At 34.3% G+C, this 15351-nt stretch overlaps 3 protein-coding genes across 3 annotated transcripts; all 3 read right to left on the bottom strand.

Moving 5' to 3' along the window:
• Window positions 1-540: 540 nt before the first annotated feature.
• LOC141909274 (uncharacterized) lies at window positions 541-2073 on the bottom strand. The gene is made up of 3 exons (XM_074799664.1): window positions 1974-2073; window positions 1202-1930; window positions 541-593 (listed from the first exon to the last, which is right to left on the bottom strand). The coding sequence occupies exons 1-3, from the start codon at window positions 2071-2073 to the stop codon at window positions 541-543; spliced, it is 882 nt and encodes a 293-aa protein (XP_074655765.1).
• Window positions 2074-2174: 101 nt separating this feature from the next.
• Window positions 2175-3350, bottom strand: LOC141909273 (uncharacterized). Its single transcript, XM_074799662.1, has one exon. The coding sequence runs from the start codon at window positions 3348-3350 to the stop codon at window positions 2175-2177; it is 1176 nt and encodes a 391-aa protein (XP_074655763.1).
• A 99-nt stretch (window positions 3351-3449) lies between these two features.
• On the bottom strand, window positions 3450-5495 carry LOC141909272 (uncharacterized). Its single transcript, XM_074799661.1, has one exon. The coding sequence runs from the start codon at window positions 5493-5495 to the stop codon at window positions 3450-3452; it is 2046 nt and encodes a 681-aa protein (XP_074655762.1).
• Window positions 5496-15351: the final 9856 nt, after the last annotated feature.

The raw sequence follows: 15351 nt of genomic DNA, 5'->3' as shown, positions 1-15351 counted from the left end.
TTTTACATATTTAATTCGAAATCTATTTCATGGTGCCCTTTTTCATTCTTACCCTTATATATGAAATAGAAATCACCAGAACATAATTCTTCTAAATCTTCACTAGATAATCTATGAAATCTATCTGGTAAATATGTTCTGAATTTATATGTATTTCCCTTTAATCCTTCATATTCTAAGTGGATAACTAATTTATCTCCATATTTATTAATAACTGTATCAATATTTGTAGTTAGATATTTCCTATGAATTGTTAATTCTGTTAACTTCTTAAATTTATAATCTACAGATTTGGCATTTGTAGTATCTTTCATTCTATCTAGAAATGATTTGTTGTTCTCACTGTGTGCTTGTTTACTCTCCATTTTAATAACATATTTTTTATTAAAATTTGATTAACATGTTAGAATACTTTTCATAATCTCATTCTCTTTTGTTTCTTCTCTTTTAAATTTTAAGTATTCTTCTAAATTGCAACTGTTCTTTGCAAAAAAGGGATCCCTTCAATCATTTAACGCCAAGATGTAAATTCGTATATCATCAATCAGTATATATTCTAATATCCGTTTCGTTTGTTCGATGACATAAGATTACTGAAAAATACAGAAATCATACCAACTTTCAGTAAACAATGATATAATTACATAACACATCAAACTAATAATTAAATTACACTTAAATAACAGCAATCTATTTTAGACCACTTTTGAAGTACATAATATAACAAGAATAAAAATACAAACATACCGTGATATTTGGCTCCATAAAAATCCCTACATTCTATATTAGACTCCGAAATTCTTAAAGGTCTATGAGCCATTTCCAGTTATAACTTGTCAGTACAAGCACCAGTATTCAAGTGACAAATAAATGCAGAAATGCAGAAATGCAGAAATGGTCATATGACCAGAATTTACATAATACCTTGAATGAAACAAATTCTAAAGGCCTAAAAGCTGTTCAAATACACACAAAAACCAGATAGAATATATTGAAATACTAAGCTATGGCAAATATATGAATAGAAATTCACAATGAAAAAGTCAGATATCTCACATACAAATAATAGCCAAGAGTACATAAATTGTCCGTACATACCCACCCCCATAATTGAGGGAACTCAATTATTCACATTTTTTTTCTTTTTCAATATCTGATTCCAAAATCATAGACAATTTATCAACAGGACGACGTATAGTACCCGCATTCGTCTTCACAGTGACAGAACGTACATAACCATTTTTATCCTCCCGTCTACCAATCACACGTCCTAATTTCCATGAATTTCGAACGCAGCTGTCCACTACTAGCACTATATCTTCTACCATAACATTCCTTCGGTTTTTTACCCATTTACTACGTTCTTGAAGGGTCGGTAGATATTCGGAAACCCATCGTTTCCAAAATAAGTCGGCAATGTACTGTATTTGCCTCCAACGTCGTTTTTCATTCTCATCGAAAACAACAGGCGGAAAAGTTGATCCACGTTCTAGCAATAAGAGATGATTTGGTGTTAATGGTTCCAAATCATTGACATCATTATTTACAGTAGAAATCGGACGTCCATTCAGGATAGATTCTACCTCGCAAAACAGTGTACACAGACTTTCATCGTTGAGTTGAAGCCCTTGCTCCTTAATCAATGAGTACATAATTTTCCTTACAGAGCGAATAATCCGCTCCCACACACCTCCAAAATGACTGGCAGCAGGCGGATTCATCTCCCAGTTTACATCTTGTTGCAGCATCGTCTCATGGATTTTATCAGTGTTCCATTTCTTGATGCAGACTTGAAGCTCACGTTTTGCCGCTACAAAATTGGTCCCATTGTCCGATCGAATGTACTTCACTGATCCTCTTCTTGCTTTAAACCTTCTCAGTGCATGAGTCAGTATCAAGGGAATATGACATCTCGAGATGAACTGCCCGACTATTCAAACATGTAAATACAACTCCATACCTTTTGATTGTACCTCTTCCTCTTTTCACCTCTATAGGGCCAAAATAGTCAACTCCAGTATTTGTAAAGGCAGGTTGATCTGGTGTTAACCTCTCACTAGGTAAATCTGCCATCTTCTGTTCGCAAACTTTACCACTGTACCTCCGACACAAAACGCATGGACGGGTTACATTTTTAATTTTCTGAGTTGCTCCAAGAACCCAAAACCGTTTTCTCAAGTTAACCAAGACAGCATTCTTTCCCAAATGTCCAACAGCGATATGACTATGATCATCAATTTCCCAATTCTTGTTTCTTTTGGTATCAATAAAGGATGTCTTACATCATAATCCAAATTCGCTCTTCTGAGTCGACCTCCGACACGTATCATTCCATTAACATCTAGTATGGAATCTAATTGAGAAATGGAACTGTTTCCTGGTACACATTTTCCTGCATTCAATGCTTCTAGTTCACGTCGAAAGTGTGAGTTCTGAAGATGCTTCACTATCGCCATTTCAGCACGATCCATCTCTTCTTTCGTAATTCGTTGTGATGTGTGGTTCATTGAGCCATGACCGAAACGTGACCTCAAGTAATCTTTGACTCGTAGAAGCCAAGCGATACATTTGTTCAGTCTTGACCAACTCGAATGATAATCGTATATCTTCAAAACTGAATCTTCCTCATTGGAAAGAATCGATGCCACAGTTTTCAGCTCTTCTTCATCATCAGGGAAATCTGGTGACAAATTAATCAATTCTGGCCATTCAGATTCTGGTTTGGTGAGGAACGATGGACCATTTAACCAAAGGTCACTTCTTCCAGAACTAACATCTTTAAATGATAGTCCACGACTGGCTATATCTGCAGGATTCATTTTGCCCTCAATGTGTCTCCACTGTTCTACTTGAGTACATTCTCGGATCTGATTCACCCGATTTGCTACAAAAGTGTGGTATCTTGCAGTGTCATTAGCTATATATCTCAGAACTGCAGTACTATCAGTCCAGAAACAGACATCCGTTACATCATACTCCAGTTCTTTCAGAATCATATTATTTATCTTCACCGCCAAAGCAGCTGCAGTCAGTTTCATTCTAGGAATAGTGATTTGCTTCAGTGGTGCGACACGACTTTTACCGAAAACCAAACTACTGTTGATGTTACCATTTTCATCTTCCAACCTCAGGTAAGATACTGTGCCATACCCAATTTCACTAGCGTCACTAAAATGGTGTAGCTGACAGGATACTTCCTTACCAACAAACCATTCTGGTTTGAAACATCTGGATACGTTCAACTTTTCTAGCAATGGTAGGTTCTTTTGCCATTCAGCCCATAATCTCTGATACTTTTCTGATATCACATCATCCCAACCGAGCTTATCTCTGCAGAGATCTTGTAACATTACCTTCGCTGATAGGATAAATGGAACTGCAATTCCAAGAGGATCATATACAGTACTGATCGTAGACAGGATGCCCCTGCGTGTATCGGATGACCTCCTCTACACAATCCTATAACCAAATGTGTCATCATCAACGTTCCAGTTTACTCCAAGGGCTCGTTCAGTGGGTAGCTGGCCCAAATCTAAATCTACCTTTTGACAGGATTTTGCAACATCATGTTCCAGCAAACCTTCTAATACTGCACGATCATTACTGACGCATTTGGTAAGGTTAAAGCCTCCTTCCGCGCATAATGACTTCAAACTCTTGACAAAATCCAATGTCTTGCCATCGTCTTTTCTCGACTTTAGGCAATCATCAACATAAAAGTTATTGAGTATCGTTTCCACAACTTCTCCGTTGTACAAATTCCGATTATCTTCAGCTGTTTGGCGTAATGCCCAATTAGAGCAGCTAGGCGACGATACTGCACCAAACAGGTGCACTAACATTCTATACGCTACTGGTTCCTGCGTGACATCACCATTGGGCCACCACAAATATCTCAGACAGTCAATATCATCAGGGTTCATCCTTACTTGGTAAAACATGGCCTCTATGTCAGCCATCAAAGCCACTTTGTCCTGACGAAATCTTATCAGAACCCCGATCAAGTTATTCGTCAGATCGGGTCCTTGCAACAATAAACCGTTCAACGAATAGCCAAAATACGTTGCAGGACAATTGAAGACGACTCTGACTTTTTCCGGCTTTTTCGGATGATAAACCCCATGATGAGGAATATACCATGTCCTGCCTTGATTGGCGTGTAACTGGTCATCAGGAACTTTCATTGCATAATCTTTATCTGTTAGATTATTCATGAAGACATTGTAATCTTTCCTCAGTTTATCATTCTTCAGAAGTTTACTTTTCAGACTTCCTAGTTGCCGTCTTGCCTGCTCAAAATTATTCGGTAACTGTATATTCTTGTTCCGCCATGGAAGAGGTAATTGATAATGGCCTTTCTCCATAGTTACTCCTTCTTCCATGATCTTCATAAACTTTCGATCCTCAATTGACCAGTTCTGTCTTTCGTCTATACAGCGTTCTGGAAAATCTAAGTTTATACTTTCTTGAACCATCTTTTCCAGCCTATTTACAGCAGAGCTAATCTTGTTTACCATATCACCTTCATGCCGCGTCAAATTCCACGGAATCCAACCTAGCCTAGTTCTTGTGGCATGTGGAGACCCAGGTGGGCCCGATCTAAACTCAAACGGAGTATACGCATCTGCAATATTTCCTCCAATTAGTAGACCAATATCCGCATCAACTGTAGGAATTTTGACATCAATCAGATGAGGCCATTTTCTTATATCTTCCTCAGTTGGTATTCTGTGTCTGGTTACTGGTAGTTTCTCCATAGAGTATATCACTGGTAGTGTTACAATATCTCCGCCATCCAGCTGCGTCACTTCAAGGTTATTCAGTAACTGTGAGTTTAATCTTCTAGTTGAAGTCACTGTATCCAGATTTAAGTCAACTTTTTTCCCAGATCCAGCCAATTTCTTCCTCAATGATTCGGTACAAAGGTTGACGCTGCTACCAGTGTCTAGAAATGCATAAGTGATGACCTCTTTCGTTCTACCGGACAACTTCACTTTGACAGGTATGATCGACATAGTGCAGAAACCAACATCTTCTAAAGTAACACCACACAGCTTCCTTTCAATTTCTATGGTCTCTTGTGTGTTTGATGAATGGTCATCTTTGTTATATGGTGCTGGTTCCCTTCTATAATCATCATCATGTAGTACTGTAGGATGAAACTTCCTGCATTTATCACAGATTAGCTTCACCCGGCAGAACCTTCTTTGGTGACCATTCCTCAGACATCCCCAACATAAACCGTTCTTCATCAAAAAGGAGATTCTTTCCTTATAAGGAATCTTCACCACCACCTGGCAGTCAGCCAAGATATGATCACTCTTGCAATATAAACAAGGTTTCATCAGTGCTAGATGTGTTTGTCTGCGGTTTTCATCAGTATTGGTATTAAAGAATGCAGATCTGTCATTTACAGTGATGGCTGATACAGTTTCTGGTCTCTTCATCGCTGGTTCCTGTTGCTTGATACCACTGGATACAGGAATCATCATCATTTCTTTTCCATAGGTCGGATCATTGGCTTTTCTAGATTCTTCACAAAGCTGACCAATGTGTTGAGTGAAACGAGATTTCCAGTTGCCTTTGTGGACTGGACTACTGATCTCCATCTTTCTTGCAAATTATATGGCAGTTTACTCACAAGCTTCTGTATATTGTCAGGATACTCTAATAATTGCAATGCATTCACTTCTCTGACCGCGTTTTCTACCTCCATAAGAAACACTGAGAAATCATCCAAACTTCTGCAGTTGTCAGATTTTATCGTCGGCCAATTAACAGCTTTCTTGATGAATGCATTCGCTATTATTTCTGGATCACCATATCTCTCATCTAAATCTTTTAAAGCTGCCTCATAAGCCCTTGTAGAGTCGAGGTAACTGTAACCCCCAACAATCTTGTTTGGTGTTCCCGTTGTATACTGCTCCAAAAAATTAAGCCGTTCATCATCAGTATCAGTATTCGCCACGATACGGGACTTGAATTGGCGCAGAAAACGCCTAAATTCCAACGGGTTACCATCGGACTTCTTTATATCAATGGTCGGCTTCTTCATGTGCTTTACGATGGAATCCAGATCAGCTGATAATCTGGATTCTACATCATCATGCCGTGGTGCATCATTAGCACCTTTAGGATGCGGATTAAAAACGGCAGCACAAGGATTCAGAGACACCGCAGGCCTGTTAGTGTTCAGTATATCACATGACCCATGTTCAAGGAGATTAATAGCCTCACTTCTAGCATAGGTCACATCAATTTGAGTCTGCAATTCAAGAGCTTCTTCTTCCTGCTTCAATTGCAGTCGTCGCAGTTCCAGTGCCTGTTTCTTTTTCACCATGAGAAGTTGCACATTAAGTTCAGCTTTCTTCTGTTCTTCTTTCAACTGGGCTGCTGATATGGAACTGTGAGATGAGCGGGATTTTCTCGAACTTCGAGATTCCTTATCACTTCGTTTTACAGATGATAACTTGGATGACAGCTCTAACAGTCGTTTCTCTGTTTGACTCTTAGTATTTCGGAAGAAATCATCTTCTACGTGTGTAACCAACGCATGATTTCTTTTTTCTTCTTCAGACAGCAAACTAACATACACATCGTTAGCGTTCAAATAAGCATCATAATCATTGACCCATAATTGGTAGGCAGTTTGCAGTTTCCCGAAATCAGCGTCAGTATCTTCTAAAACCTTCTTTAAAACACTCGACCTTTTCTGTAGAATCTTCTGTAATTGATCTCTTTCTTTCAGCTTCAGATCTTTCTGGAATCCTAACCCTCTCTCAGTCAGCTTTCTATCTCGTCTGGGTTTGGTAGTAATATTGTCGCTCGACGCCATAGTACCATATCACGTAATAATGTTCTTTGCAAAAAAGGGATCACTTCAATCATTTAACGCCAAGACGTAAATTCGTATATCATCAATCAGTATATATTCTAATATCCGTTTCGTTTGTTCGATGACATAAGATTACTGAAAAATACAGAAATCATACCAACTTTCAGTAAACAATGATATAATTACATAACACATCAAACTGATAATTAAATTACACTTAAATAACAGCAATCTATTTTAGACCACTTTTGAAGTACATAATATAACAAGAATAAAAATACAAACATACCGTGATATTTGGCTCCATAAAAATCCCTACATTCTATATTAGACTCCGAAATTCTTAAAGGTCTATGAGCCATTTCCAGTTATAACTTGTCAGTACAAGCACCAGTATTCAAGTGACAAATAAATGCAGAAATGCAGAAATGCAGAAATGGTCATATGACCAGAATTAACATAATACCTTGAATGAAACAAATTCTAAAGGCCTAAAAGCTGTTCAAATACACACAAAAACCAGATAGAATATATTGAAATACTAAGCTATGGCAAATATATGAATAGAAATTCACAATGAAAAAGTCAGATATCTCACATACAAATAATAGCCAACAGTACATAAATTGTCCGTACAGCAACCATTAGCAACTGTATGAATTCCATCATCTAAAATACATCTTTTATCATCGAAAGGATTTAAACTAACCTTTTCAATTTCTTCAATAAACATCTCGCGGTACTCAGATCTTAAACATTTAATCTTATGTTTTCTAACTTCTTCATTAAATATGCAATTGATGTAATCTTTGAAATGAATATTCTTTTATACTACGCTTTTGGTAATTCCTTTTAACTTTTTAGCTTCATGAGTTTTAGTTGTATTACTATACATTTTAGACCTGATGCCTATAAATTCTATCATTTCTTCACCTCCTAATTCATCTTTGAATTTACCGGGCACCTTTTTATTATCATTGCTAAACAATTCATGATCAAAATGATGTTTTAATGTTTTTAAATCATCTGTTATGTTATTAGTTTTAATCTTTAATATGTAAGAATCTGTATCAAAATATAAGATTTCTATATGCTTTTCTCCAAAGTGAGGTTGTAATACGTTATAATAGAATTCATACATTAATAGTTTTGATATTTCTAAAACTGAAGCACCAACATAAATTGGTTTATTAAATTTCATAGAAGTTCTCCTCAGTTTAACTGCAGCTAAATTTTTATCAAATATTCTGTTACCAATGAATTTAGGATATGTTTGTAAATGTCTAATTCTTTTTCCATTATTAACTTAGAACTCAATATCATTTCTATTTCTAATATTTTCACAAGTCTTACCATAGAATGCATTATTCATTAACTTGAAGAAATCTTTCTCGAAATCAGTTTTAGCTTTAGTTCTCTGTTTGGTGTTAAAATCTATATATTTTTCTAACCATTTAGATTGACTGAATGAAATATATCTATGCACTTTTTTTAGAACCATTCCTTGATTCAAATAAAATTTCAACATTCTATAATGTACTACATAATTATATTTATCTTCCTGAGTTACCATTAACTTTTCTGTATGAATATGATTTTCAGGTTTAATTCTTTTTTGATAATTTGATAATTCTTCATGTGTTACAGTTATATGTTCGGGACAGTAAGCTTGATTTCTAGATTTAAATTTTTTATCTTCAGGATATTCTAAATCTACAACGAAAAAGTAACCAGTATCTGAATCATCTGCAATATCTAGAATTCTTTTCTTCCAATCAAATTTATCATTATTTTCATGTTGTAAAACTTAACTTATTTCAAATACTCCATAAGGTTGAGGTTCCATCATTGCCCAACCATATAGATTATTTGCATCTATTTATAATAACTTATATCCAAGGTTATCATTTACATTGAAATATCTATCGCCTAATACACCCGAAACTCCTCCTCTTATAGATTTTTCAAATAATAATAATTGATCTATATTCGTTAATAAATCCATTTTTATATCTGTAAATTTTAATCCACAATCCCAAGTTAAACCTGGACTAGAATAACAATGACATGGATCAATATTAAAATATTTTAGATTTACATTTCTAAACCTTTCAAATATATCAGTTAATAATAATACATCTGATTTTAGATATAAATCTACTAATTGTCCATGATATTTTTTATTCCAAAATGATTCCAAATATTCAATGTTCTATTATATACTTCATCTTTAACATATTCATTTTTTAATTCATCATAGAATTTTTCTTTTAATAATTCAGTTATATTGAAATCATTATGTGATTTATAAAATGAATATGGAATTATTGCTTTATATCTCACTAATTGAAAATCATCATTATTTGGATAGTGTTGCTTTAATATCTTTAATTCATCATCAACTAATGATTTTGATAAATTATCTAATGAACACTTAAAAATCTATATGAATCTATGAATCTTAAACACCCAAATTGGAAAGATATATAATTCTCAGATGTTTTAGCTGCCTTTTTAAATTTATAAGTTGGTATTTTATCTTTTGATCTATATGAATTTACTCTTTCTATTTCATTATTGATTTCTTCTCTTTTATGGCATAGTTGCTTGATGAATAAATGAGCATCATACCCCGATATTATGAAACATTACTGGAACAAAGTTAATTTTCTTAGCTTGTAAGTTACAATTCTCATGTGCTGCGCCTCTAAACTTTCCATTCAAATGATCATGGTCTCATACTTTTTTATAATTAAATATCTTTTCACAATAAAAACATTTATCTGCAAACTCAAATTCTTCTTTATCTTCTGTCATAATTATTTCTTTATTTTCATTTAATAGTTTACTAAATTTGATTTCCTATTCAATTAATAAGTCATAAAAATGATTGATAACATTTTCATTTCTGTAATTATAATATTCACTTATAATTAGTTCCGGATAATCAGATTTTATATATAACCCAAAAGCTGCAGCTGATTGATGAATCTGTTTAATAGTATTTGTTATTAGAGGATCTGAATAATCAATTATATCATTTTCATTAGAATTTAATTTCTTTCTTTTATGATATATTTCTTTTCTATCTTGATCAATTAATTCTTTATTGAGTGATTCAAAATCTCCATATATTACAAATGGTACTTTATTCTTGTAATTATATTTTTTGAATTCTAATACTTTATCCTTTTCATTTGGTAAAACTATTTTACAATAATCATGATTTTCACATAATTGTTTATGATTTAATAATGCACTTTCAGATCTGAATTTAGTTATACATTTTCTACATAGATATATTTTATTATCAAAATCATTTTCTGATTTAAAAAATAAATCAATACGTTTTATCCACATATAATGATTCTCATAATATAATATATCTATAACATCATTTCATATCATAATCGAATCATAATCTTTTGATAAATACAAAGGTTCTAATGTATAATGTTTAATATTGTTACCTTTTATTTTTGGTTTTTTGACTAAATCAAATACATTTATCTTAATATTATTATCTCTTTCTTTCTATTTTTGGGATATTTTTAATTCTAACGGGATAATTATCCATCTTATAATTATTTTCAAATGGTTTATAATGTGTTAATCTAAAACTATGAGTAATATCTTCTGTTGGATATAAGCAACTAATTATTGACCATAGAAAACATTTATCATCTTCATTTTGTACATTTATTAATGCATTTGTTTTAAATGGTAATTTGATATAACTTGATCCATTTATATTATCATCTTTATAATATGATAAATTATTTTCATCAATTGGTTTTGATTTAGTTAACTTATTATATTTTCTGTTATAAACATGTAAAGTCATAAATATTATTTCATCAAATATTAAACCAGATCCTTCAAAATATTTCTCTTCTATTTTAGTTTTTATTTCATTATAACATATATCTAATCTATCATCTATACGTTGTTTAGATACAATATGTTGTGAATGAGAATTTATATTATATATTGGTTTATCTTCAGATTTTATAAATTTAACTTTAGAAGATATACTAATTTTAGCGTATTCAACATCTGTAATTATTTTTATAATATTTTTCATATTTTCTAAATGCTTTTTATTCCAATGTTTTGCCTTTATGAAATTTAAATTCAATTGCAGATGGTCCAATATCACTTTTGAATGCTTCGGTTATTTCTATTTCTTTTTTATTATCTAATGAATAAATATAATTTCTTACATCTTCCATGTATGGTCTTTTATTGTTTATTTTATTTTCTATTCTTTTAATTGTCTTCTGTTTCTTATCATTATCTTTATCAAAATAATCTTCACCTAAAATATCATTATTCATATTTCTAATATGACTTTTAGATTTTAAATGTTCTTTATAATATCTTTTACCACTGAATGATTGATTACACGTATCACATATATATATATATATATTTCTTTTTCATTCTTTAATTCATCTAATTTAGTTTCTAATATATCATCTTCATATTCTATCTTCATATTCTAATTTCAATTTATTCTCTAAATGTGTTTAGTTTTATTAGGGTTTGCTGTTGCTTCACAGAAAACCCTATTGAAATTCGCGTGATTATTTGGGTTTCTGCTGCTTTCGCAGAAACCCTATTGTAATTCTGTTGATTATTATCATTATTATTATTATTATTATTATTATTATTATTATGATTATATTCTTTTTCACACTGGATCGTACTGAAAGGATATAAACAACTGCAATTTACTTTCACTGTTGGTGAAACCATTCTGTATCACAAGTACTACGCTGCATTGACAAATACTGTATATGATATTAATTAGAATTGCACTGTTTACTTACTGTGAGCCTCTAAACATCGAAATTTAAGCCCGATTCAAACAGTATCCATATACGTGTATGTATTGTATACGTGTCTTATTCCCACAGCTCCTCCTAAATACGTGTGTTTGTGTTTGTGTCCTTATATTGATAGAGCTGGGTTGTTCTAGATCTGTAGTAAACACATAAGCAGTAGTGATATTTTTATCTCCTCTAAGGACGATTGATGAATTAGGACATTGCTCGACTGAACGCAACTGAGGAATTTTTATAGCTTGTTTGTGTCGTATACACAAGTAAGAGAGCATCATATATCAGTATATAGGCTTTAATACTTCGAATTCGGCTAGTAACAAGACTATTTCGTAACGGATTAACGTGAAACTTACGCAAGATGTACGGAACACAGGTACCTTGAGGTAAGTCGAAGGGATCTTTGATTGGGGACCCCGTTCACCCACCAGGAGGCGTTTTATTTTTGAAAATTCTGACATCGAAAAGTTACTGTGTAAGAAAAATTTTTGTGTTTGACTTTTCAGCTTCAGGTTAGCACGAAAGTTGTTCATAACAGCCCGAAGGTTAAAAAAGTCAGTGGCACGCCCGATCTGCGATTAACCGTTTGGGCTCTAGGGGCTCTTAAATGGGCCCCAAATATTTTTAATGAGATTTTTGCTCCTAGCTCCTTAACCGTTAGAGATAGAATCGTGGTTGCATGAGTGATCAGTAGCCCTTGACAAGACGCTTGTATTGATGTAAGGTTTAACCATGTAACTCATTTGGTTTTCCAGTAGCGCCACCTATAAAATGCTGGATAACGCATTTTCATCTATATCGACTAAGCGTGTGGATGGATTTCTATAAAAATTGATACACATGTACCTCGTTACTAAATACAAAGAACCCCTCACATAATTAGTTCCTATTTTAACCACTAGGGGGCGTAAATTTTAAAAACTCATTTCAGCATCCATTTTTCGCATGTAATGCGGTCTGATTATTATGCAAATCACAAAACTTGGTATAAGTACACAGAAATGTGTGTAATATGCCAACCTGCATGATTAGGTCATACAACTACCACCAGGGGACCGTGAAAACAACGATTTCTGCTCCTAGGCTCTTAACCGTTGCCAATGGAATGGTTGTTTGAATGTGTGGTTAGTAGCCCTTTACAAGACACTTGTATTGATGCATGGTTTAAGTAGGTTACTCATATGGTTCTCTAGAAGCGCCACCTACAAGTTGCTGGAAATGAATTTTAATTGATATCTACTAAGCGGATAAAGGGATTTCAATGAAAATTTATATACATATACCTAGATATAAGATACAACGAATTCCTAACATAATGAGTTCCTATTCTAACCACTAGGGGGTGTTAATGTTGAAAACTCATTGTAGCATCAGTTTTTTCTATTGTAATTCAGTAGTATGCTAACCGGCAAATTCCCGGCCACTTGGGCACGGTAAAAGTACCGTATCTTTGTTATTCTCGGTGTCATTTCCCCTAACCTTGGTACATTAGAACTTTTCGCGTAGTAGCCCATTTGGATCAATAAAGCCATGGGTCTAACTGCAGTTTGGGTCACCTATCCACTGGGTGGCGCTAGTGTTATTAAAGAATAGTGTTATGGTAAGGTTAGGTACATAACCATTAGGGACACCTAAACTGCAGTCATACCTAGTCATGTTCTCAGCTGTCCCCTAGATGGCGCTCCTTATCCAGCAAGGAAGAAACCCGTTATCGCTGCTTTGCAGCTATATTTATTATTATTATTATATTCTTTTTCACACTACTTTCACTGTCGGTGAAACCATTCTGTATCTCAAGTACTACGCTGCATTGACAAATACTGTACGTGATATTAATCAGAATTGCACTGTTTACTCACTGTGAGCCTCTAAACATCGAAATTTAAGCCCGATTCAAACAGTATCCATCTACGTATGTGTATTACCTACGTGTTATTGCAACAGCGCGTCAGTGCGTCTGTTTGTGTCAGTGTCCATATAAGCAGTGATAGAGCTGGTGTACTAGATCTGTAGTTTTTGAGTATCTTTATATATATGTGGCGCACTGAATGGGGTCAGTCTCGAGTGAACGCAACTGAGGAATTTTTGTGCCGCATATACAAGCAATAGCCCTTGCAGTAACTTCCCTGGATAGAGCTAATGAATGCAGCTACGGTATCTATACGCGAGAGCCTGGATGGCTATATTCTGTAAGCATTGCAATATTCCTTGACGGATTTACTTGAAACTTTCGTGAGATGTACGGAACACAGGTACCTTGAGGTAAGTCGATGGGATCTTAGATCGGGGACCCCGTTCACCCACCAGGGGGTGTTTTACATTTGAAAATTCTGACATCAAAAAGTTACTGTGTGAGAAAATTTTTTGTCTTTGACTTTTCAGCTTCGGGTGAGCACGAAAGTTGTTCATAACAGCTCGGAGGTTAAAAAAGTGAATGGCACGCCCTATCTGCGATTAATCGTTTGGGCTCTCTACGGGCTAGAAAATGGGCCCCCAAAATTTTTAATGAGATTTTTACTCCTAGCTCCTTAACCGTTGGAGATAGAATCGTGGTTGCAATGAGTGATCAGTACCCCTTGCGAAGACGCTTTTATTGATGTATGGTATAACTATGTAACTCATATGGTTCTCCAGTAGCGCCACCTATAAGACGCTGGAATACGCATTTTCATCTATATCGACTAAGGGTATCAATGGATTTCTATAAAAATTGATACACATGTACCTGGTTACAAAACGAAGCGAACCCCTCATATGATTAGTTCCCATTTTAACCACTAGGGGGCGTAAATTTTGAAAAATCGATTTCAGCATCCATTTTTCGCATTTAATGAGGTCTGTTTATTATGAAAATCACAAAACTTGGTATAAGTACAAAGACATGTGTGTAATATGCCATCCTGCATGATTAGTTCATACAACTGCCACTAGGGGAATGTGAAAACAACGATTTTTGCTCCTAGGTCCTTAACCGTTGGCGATAGAATCGAGGTTGCAATGTGTGGTTAGTAGCCCTTTTCAAGATACTTGTATTTATGTATGTTTTAAGTAGGTAAATTATATGCTTCTCCAGGAGCGCCACCTACATTTTGCTGGAAATGCATATTCATTGATAGCTACTAAGAGGATAAAAGGATCTCTATGAAAATTGATATACATGTACCTGGATATAAGATACAACGAATCCCTAACATAATTAGTTCCTATTCTAACCACTAGGGGCATTAATGTTGAAAACTCATTCTAGCATCAGTTTTTTCGATTGTAATTCAGTAGTACGCTAACCGGCAAATTACCGACCACTTGGGCATGGTAAAAGTACCGTATCTTCGTTATTCTCGTTGTCATTTCCCCTAACCTTGGTACATTAGAACTTTTCGCGTAGTATCCCATGTGAATCAACATAGCCATGTTATCAGCTGACCCCTAGGTTGCGCTCCTCGTCCAGCAAGGCAGAAACCCGTTATCGCTGCTTTGCAGCTATATTTAGGGTTTCTGCTGCCTTTGCAGAAACCCTATTGTATTCCTGCTGATTATTATTATTATTATTATTATTATTATTATTATTATTATTATATTCTTTTTCACACTGGATCTTACGGAAAGGATATAAACAACTGCAATTTACTTTCACTGTCGGTGAAACCATTCTGTATCACAAGTACTACGCTG

Source organism: Tubulanus polymorphus, chromosome 7, assembly GCF_964204645.1.
Source record: "Tubulanus polymorphus chromosome 7, tnTubPoly1.2, whole genome shotgun sequence".
Taxonomy (NCBI): domain Eukaryota; kingdom Metazoa; phylum Nemertea; class Palaeonemertea; order Tubulaniformes; family Tubulanidae; genus Tubulanus; species Tubulanus polymorphus.
Note: the sequence above shows the minus strand (reverse complement) of the source record. Positions and strands in the feature narration are given on the sequence as shown.